General features: G+C 43.3%; 2 protein-coding genes across 9 annotated transcripts; one reads left to right on the forward strand and one right to left on the reverse strand.

Moving 5' to 3' along the window:
* Positions 1-303: 303 nt before the first annotated feature.
* Positions 304-2,655, forward strand: Traf-like (TNF-receptor-associated factor-like). 2 transcript variants are annotated; one of them, XR_015272434.1, is made up of 7 exons: positions 304-428; positions 783-911; positions 972-1,403; positions 1,467-1,615; positions 1,696-1,939; positions 1,993-2,108; positions 2,174-2,655. XR_015272434.1 is itself a non-coding variant. In XM_020949639.2 (7 exons), exons 1-7 carry the CDS (start codon positions 402-404, stop codon positions 2,483-2,485), a joined length of 1,425 nt encoding a protein of 474 aa, XP_020805298.2. In that variant the 5' UTR covers positions 304-401; the 3' UTR covers positions 2,486-2,655. The 2 variants fall into 2 exon arrangements, 1 of the variants encoding a protein (XP_020805298.2); XM_020949639.2 differs by having other exon boundaries at positions 1,680-1,939.
* On the reverse strand, positions 2,559-7,917 carry AnxB11 (Annexin B11). 7 transcript variants are annotated; one of them, XM_086836300.1, is made up of 8 exons: positions 7,762-7,885; positions 5,542-5,603; positions 4,584-5,093; positions 4,041-4,422; positions 3,752-3,981; positions 3,476-3,685; positions 3,340-3,408; positions 2,559-3,255 (listed from the first exon to the last, which is right to left on the reverse strand). In XM_086836300.1, the coding sequence occupies exons 2-8, from the start codon at positions 5,551-5,553 to the stop codon at positions 3,190-3,192; spliced, it is 1,479 nt and encodes a 492-aa protein (XP_086692426.1). In that variant the 5' UTR covers positions 5,554-5,603; positions 7,762-7,885; the 3' UTR covers positions 2,559-3,189. The 7 variants fall into 7 exon arrangements, with proteins under 7 accessions (XP_086692426.1, XP_086692427.1, XP_086692428.1 ...); XM_086836301.1 differs by having other exon boundaries at positions 7,843-7,869; XM_086836302.1 differs by having other exon boundaries at positions 7,750-7,856.
* Positions 7,918-8,128: the final 211 nt, after the last annotated feature.

Consider the following 8,128-nt stretch of genomic DNA (forward strand, 5'->3'; position numbering starts at 1 on the left):
TTTAGATAAACCCAGCAAGGTTAGTACGGCGTTTAAAGAATGATATGTGAAGGGACCTGATCACGTCGACCAGAATCAGAGAACCTACTTCCAATACATACTACCAACCCCATTATGACGTTATCTGGTTGATGGCGTCGGTCCCATTCGCATTGCTGGGGCAATACCAAAAACACTTTGATTGTGAGGCCTTTTTTTCGATGATAATGATATCTCCACAGCCGTACACACACGGCAGTCTATGGGTGTATTTTGTATTCGTAGGTACAAAGATAACACCCACTCTTTTGAGGCACATTCGCAGCAACATTCTGGCAGAGATCCAGAGCACGGTGCGCGGTGTGGCTCATTATTATTACTATTATTATTACATAGTAGACCCTTCTGGTTAGCTGCGTTTTATGGAGAGCCGGCGAAGAGTTCGCTGGGTTAGTACCACTCAATATAGTTCGGTTCGCTGCCAGTGGGGCAATGTGTGTTCGCTATCGCACATAGATTTCACGGCCGCCTAAAGCTGGGAGAGGTGGAGGAGGAGGAGCAGTATCTAAACTGAGTCCATGTCCATGATGTGTAATCAGCGGGCAAAAGTGCCCAAGTGTGCGAGTATGACTACCATGGCGAGGAAGGCTCTTAATCATTTCCAACGTTCCGCGTTCAGTGTGTGTTTAGGGCGGTGTACTGGCAGCACCAAGAAAAGAATCCGCTGACCACCAACACAACACACAGTTCCCCAATTTTCAATACCCTCTCTCTCTGTCTCTCTTACCATGTCCTTCACAAAGGCTTTGTCACGGGAGATCATACCGGATCAGCCAGAGGAACAGGAGACGGGAAAGTCCACGACCATAGTCAAGTATGAGAAGTCGTCGTGTCTGTTTTGCAACGAATGGTTTGACGCTCAAACTTTTACGGTGAGTGTAACCTTATGCACATTCTTCCACCTTTCTCAATCTTCCTCACTCTCCCCTCAGGAGCACTTGATCCACTGTGGCCAGGTTCTGGAGGAGTGCCCCAAGGGCTGCCTGGCTTTTATACCGCGCATCCGCATGCGCTCCCATTTGAAGGAGTGTCCTCGGGCCAAGCAGCAGCTTTCCAACGGCCAGCGACTAAGTGCCAGCATGGACAGGCTGGACCAGCAGCAGTCCGATCATCGCCTGCAGGCCTTGGAGCAGGATGTGGGCACCATTCGCTCGGTGCTAAACGAGGAGATCCGTCAGCGCCTGCACCTCATCACCGACGTGGGCAACATCCGGAAGCAGAACCAAGTGGTCGAGGACTGGAACCGTGACACCGACGAGGTGGTAAGCGGTCTCCGACGTCAGATCGAAGAGGAGGCCTCCCAGAGAGCCTATGCCATTGAACAGAACCAGCTGGACTTTCAATACTGCTGCAATATCACTCAGGTGGGTTGGTATAATCGTATATAATATATATATATATTCTTGCTGACCCTTTATCCACCGCAGTCCCTTAAGGAGCAAGTGGAATCCAGGCTGGACGAGGCCCAGAAGCTGGTGAATCAGCTCTCACTGGACGTGACCTTCCACCAGAATCAGCTGAACGACAACATCCTTAAGCTGGAGGAGCTGATCTTCGAGAATGAGCGCCAGAATCGGTGAGTGAGGCTGAAGTGGCACCCTGGCATCTCGGCTTGAAAACATTGCTGAAGCAACCTGCAGCGACAAGTTCTTCCAGATTGAGGAGTTCATGCAGCAGATCAACGAGGACATCAAGACCAAGCTGGGCAACAGCGATTATGTCACCACGAAGCAGGCCACACTGGACTACGAGGTTAAGAACGTGAAGAACATTGTCTGCGAGACGGAGGAACGCTGCGACAAGCTGGATAGAGCTCTCCACCAGACCATGCAGAATCTATCGGATCTGGAGAATCAAATGGCCATGCAGCAACGCATAGCCAGTGTGCAGAACATCAGGGGTATGGTATCCATGGTATCCCAGGACTAGACTCAAAACCAGTGCTCCTTTCAGGTCATTTGATATGGCGCATCAAGGACTACTCAAAGAAGTTGGATGAGGCTAAGCAGTATGATACCATTCTGCATAGCGCCATGTTCTCGAACAAGGCCTTTGGTTATGCTTTAAGGGTGAGTATCTCTGGCAATCCAATCCAATCTGAACGAGAAGTAATGATCCGCATTATCCCCTCCAGCTGGACATTTACCTGAACGGCAAGGGCACCTGGAAGGGTCGGAATATGATAGCTTGCCTTAATGTCCTTTCCGGTGAGTATGATCCCCTGTTGGCCTGGCCCTGCCGCCTCCAAGCCGAGATCGTGATCCGTGACCAGTGCTCGAATATGGCCGAGGCCCAGGACTATGTGAAGACAATATTTGTGCGAAAGAAGAGCGATGACTTTATCCAGAGCAACCAGTACTTCCACATACCCCACAAAGTGATCACAAGTCGCAATTATCTGAGGAATGATGCCATGTTCATCGAGGTTCGCGTTCTCAAGTTATGATGGAGTCTACTTTTGGGATCACCCTGGTATATTCCCCCAGAAATCCAGAAGAAAACACAAACACGCTTTCCGATTACTGAGAACAACAACATATGTAATAATTTATTTAATTGAGAGCAAACTAGAAGTTTGAATTGTTTAATAAACACCATTATGTATAGTATATGTAATTGTATAAAATCTTTGTCGCTTCAAAATGCACACATATATAGTATATTTATATATATATATAGTTCGGTGTATGTTCGCTGGTTTAAATGCTTATTTAGCGTTAGGCAATAGAGTTACATTTGAGGCACAAGTTGAGATGAATAATAGATTTTTTAATACAACATTTCATGTATATGTGTGTGTGTGTGTAGGTGTGTGGGAACTAGGTTTTAGATTGTGGATGTAAAGTATCAATATCATACTCCTGTACATTCTAACGGGGAGAGGGGCAGGCTTTTACCCTAATCAGATCAGGTTCTAAAATTGACAAAGTTCGATAATCAGGTATTATCTGTGAGCTCTTAGATTCTACGAAGTGTGTGGTGTGTGTGTATTTCGATCATTAATAGTTGTCCTTACACCATCTCGGCATGTGTCGTATGTGTATGAATATGTAAATTATAGAATACAAGAAAAGGTCGAGAAGAGTACATATTCGAATAATTGATTTCTGTGCTTCGCTCTGCTTTTGAATAAAATAAACGGGGAGATTCTTAAGATGAGCGCTGTTCACCCACCAGGGCGTAGAGAGCGTGCTTATAATGGCCGGAAGTGTCGCCCTAAAAGTAAGAAATATTATAAGATTATAAGATTAAGTACCCTAAATAGTTAACATAGGGAATGTATATTCGAGGGGTAAATACCTTAATCCAGCTCTTCAGGGACTTGCCGTATAAACGCTCGAAAGCCACCTTGATTTCTGTCATATCAATCTGAAAATAAGAATCGAATATATAATCAAGAAATTGGAAATGATAGAGACTAGCTCCTAGAGGTTACCTCGCAACGTGTGATGATGACACGAATCAGCTGAGTGTCATTGGTGCCGATGCCGGCCATGGACTTGTGCAGTCGCGAGGCAAAGTACTCGGCCTTGTTCGTAACACACTTGTAGATGGCAATCAATCCCTCCATAATGTCGCCGGAGAACTCCTTTTTGATGGCCTTCTCCAGCGAGTGCCCAGTGATGCTCTCGTACTCTTGGAATATCTGCCAAGGAAACAAGGATGTAAGTAACAAGAAAGCTCAAGGCTTCAAGTTTGTAATCCTCTTTACCATTTTCAGCTGCTGATAGTTTCTCTGACAAAGGATCATGTTGAACATGCTCTCGTCGGTGCCGACACGCAGCTCGCCGGCCTTGAGCAGCTCCCGGGCATCATCCTTGGCTGCAATGGGATCCACGCGTCCGCTCTCGTCCCGCGCCGCCGTGCACAGCGAGGTGAGGAGACGCTTGAAGTTGCCGGAGGTCTCCGATTTTAGCTCGGACTCCAGGTGAGCGCCGTACACTGGACAGAGAATCGAAAATTAATATGTTTCGGTCGATGGAAAAGCCCGGATCACCTACAGCGTAAGTACTGGTTTTTGATGGTATAGATCTCCATGTTGGACAGGGTGCACAGGATCTCGATGAGGACCGTCTCGTCGGTGCCAATGCCAGCCATAGCGTCGTTCAACTCGGCGCAGTAAAAGTCCACAATGGGACGGAGCAGGCCGACGAGAAGCTTCTCAAAGTTGCCGCTCGTCTCCGATTTGATATCCTCGATGAGGTCCTTGCCAAAGTGCGTCTTGTACTGGCGCTGGATCTCCTGGCGCTGCTCGTTCGTCCGCCGGCAGATGATGTTGATCAGGGCATTCTCGTCTGTGCCGAAGCCCTTCATGGCCTTTCGTAAGTCTTGGGCATCCTTGACAGGATTGAAATCCTGCGCTGGCAACACAGTTGGAGTTCCCTAAAAATAGAGCGACGAAAGAGATTGGCTAGAATTATTGAATGGTTGATCCTTTTTGGATGATAATGGACTATGGAATGATGGAAATTTTGTATAATGAGGAAACCCGCCCGAAAAGGTAGGTAGATGCTGTTTTTATGGCCAATTAACTGATGACCAACCTCTCTGTGAGCTGGAGGGAAAGACCGATGAGCGTGCTCCTGACCATGCCCATGCCCTTGTCCATGCCCATATCCCTGCCCATGACCATGCCCCTGTCCCTGCCACTGTCCCTGCCCTTGCCCATGTCCGTATCCTTGTCCGAACGCTTGTCCATGGCCCGCATCATAGCCGGCTGTCATTGCCGGGGTAAATCCACGATCAATGGGATAAGGACTGTTCGAGACTGGTTGGTATGGGTGGTGGTGGTGCTGCTGCGGCGGTTGTGATGATGCAGATGAATATGGGTGGTTTGAGGTGGGATAGGGAGCTGGAGCAGCTGGATAGGGAGCCGGTGCAGCCGGATATGGAGCCGACATTGGCGGATATGGAGCATGCTGTTGGGTGGCAGTGGGTGGTGGGTATGGTGAGTTCTGCTGCATCGGTGGCACCCAACCAGCTCCAAAGGGTGCTCGCGGTGGCTCGCTAGAGGAGGTGGGGGGATACTGCTGTGGATATCCTGCTCCAGAACCCTATAAGAGATCATATTTATACAAATTATAATTTAGAGCTTGGACAGTCAAGCCTTGATGGAATTTAGAAAACGACATAAAATATTTAAGCTGAAATTTGAGCAGGAATGGCCGAAAGATATTAGGTATATAAAAGCCCCTCTAATATGGTATAATTTATTATAATTTGGAAGTCTAGAATATACATTTTTAATGCTAGTTTTAATATATTTCATATATGACTTTAATTTAGATTAGTTTCTTCTTATCTATGATAAAGTTGGACATGCTAACATCTCTAGTTCGGAGGGTGCATGCTCTCATTCCATTTTGATTATAATTTGTACAAAATATTTGATAATTTATGGAATTTATATACAGAAAATGTGTTTAAATAAGAGTTTGGTGAGTGGAGAATGTTTTTAAATCTAAGTCTTAAGGTTAGGCTAAAAAAGGATTGGCAACTTACGAAGGGATACATTATGAGGGAGATTCTACTCTTTGGGTTTTCCTGTGTTTGAGATTCAGCTACTGGAAAAATTTACAACGGAGAAAAAGTTAGAATTTGAACCAAAATATTTAACTTAACAAAACAAATACAAGTGTTTCTGAATTTTGTTCCATGTTCAAGGTGACACGACACAACAGCCAAAGCAACTATGATATAGTGTTTTATTTTTTCAGAGCTTTAATATAACTCTGTAGATTTAGGCTACTAAGGTTACACACAAATATCACGCAGCTTAATTTGTATGCTAATTATAAAAACCTTGGTATTCTGCGTACAGCCGAAATTATTTGCCCTACTTGTATAAAAAATAAATATAAACAATGAATCAGTCAAGGAACAACTACTTATGGGAGCGATGTTTTACTTAAAATATGAGTTGTTTTAGACCTTTTCTAAGGAATCAATCAAGTAATATTAATAATTCAAAATCTGCCTTGGGAATTTTATTAAAGTCAACAGGTATTTTTCAAAGAATCCGCTTTAATAATTTAAAACTACTCAACCTTTCTACGTCATTGTGAAAGTTGGCACACGCCTTTTGTATTCGTTGTTTGTAATTTCCCAGCAGCGTCAAAGCTTGTACCACGTTTTTATACATACAAGCCAAATGCGAATGATGAGTCAGCCCTTAGGGCCAAGTTTATTGCTTATGAGCCTTGTTTGTTTGTATGATGTCGTGTATATACTTTCAGACACGTAGGCGCCGAAGTCATTAGAGGAATAACAAAAGTCAGAAACGAAAGTTCATACGGGCTTACTACAGTAGATTCTATTTATTATCATATCTATTTTTTAATATCAATTTCAATATAGAACAAAACTTCCATCCAAGTCATGACCCTCACACAACTTGAGAGAAAACGATCTTCATGTGCGTCGTAAGACCCATTAGATTCGTTGTTGTAATCCAAATTTTAAATGTATTTAATAACATATTTAATTTCTAGAAATTATAGAAAAATGTTAAATCAAAACACGATTGTTAATAATGAAGAAAGTAATTATTGGTGCATCTACTTGTGTGTTGACTGTAAGCCCTGTGGAGTATATACAGTGTATGAAATTTAATCAGTTGGGTTTGTCGAAGAATTATGTTTTCGCTAGTCGTCGATTTTAGCTTTTGTACATACATACATATGTATATATAAGTACATATGTATGCTTTGTTTATGAACTTTCTCATTTTATAGTGGATAACCCTGCACATATTTAATAATTATATACACTTGTGTTTTTTTTTGTACTAGACTTGCGTGCAAAGAAATCGTACGAAGGGGTAAAGAAATTAGTTATTCAAATAATTACTTTAAAAATGTACAAGTTTTCTAGATCAGAGAAATGTCTATAGATTTTCTGTAAAATATAAACTCCCTTAAAACTTAAGTCAGGACCAACTTGACATTTAAAGACCTATCAGTTATTTATGCATTATCTTGAAACTATTAAAACAATTCTTTATAATACGTAAGCTTTATTCTTGTCGCATCTTTGGTGGGGAGACAGAAAATGCCAGAACTTGACTCACTATCTGCATGGGAAATGTATTTCATGATATACATTTGTTTTTCAACAAGAGCCGGAGCCAATTGCTCACTTCGTGGATATCACCATCCCAAGATGATTCATCTTACACTCAACCACATTTCTCTGCCGCCGGACCCAAGGAAAAGGTACCCCCCGCTGACCCACACGAGTATATAGACACAAGCCCGTGTGGCACATTATCAGATATCTGATGTGCAACTGCCATCGGCATTATCACAGGGTTCTAAATAGTAATTATTTCGTTGCAAGGTCGCAAATCAACAGATGGGAATGGCGCACACACTCACACCCCCTGTCGGTGTGTGGACAGGCGTCTAGCTTGGAGATACAATTGTATCTTAAAGATACGAATCGAGTGCTTCCAATGCTGTAACACAGACGCCAACGTCGTACGATACACGTCTTGCCCAGTAGATACACACGTCTGCGTACATAAATATGTATGCCTCTCGAAGATTAGATGGGCACACACAGAGTTTGTTTTATAAATTAAAGCAGATCTCGTTTTATGGCACACACGTCCTAGGTTTCTCAAAGCAGAATCCGAGTGCCATAGGGCAAGGAAGTCGAGCAGTCGCTGGCTAAGACCATGGCTAATTCGCACTATATAAATATGCATACACCTATAATTACTTTAAGTATCTTGAACACCCGACGACGCGACGACTTTCTCGAGTATTTTACAATGTCGAGGCTTTTTATCAATTGACCTACCACCAGGGCGGGACAACAACCTGTTGCCGTTTGATAACTCGATTGCGCGCAGCTCTAGTCGATATCAGCCGGTAAAGAAATCGGAAATCGGCTCCACATTCCAAAAGCCTGCAGTATCTAGTATAAAATATAAAAAATACCAGGTCTATCGATTTTTTTTAGTGTTAACTGTTAAATCAGAACTCGGTCTCATTTGAATTTGAAAATACTAAGTATAAATAATAACTATGTGTTCTAAGTGTTTCGGTTTTTATGTGTCTTCCGTACACGGTCACTCTGATTCCAC

This window comes from Drosophila serrata, unplaced genomic scaffold (genome assembly GCF_035046125.1).
Source record: "Drosophila serrata isolate PLE 108 unplaced genomic scaffold, ASM3504612v1 contig_276, whole genome shotgun sequence".
In the NCBI taxonomy this organism is placed as follows: domain Eukaryota; kingdom Metazoa; phylum Arthropoda; class Insecta; order Diptera; family Drosophilidae; genus Drosophila; species Drosophila serrata.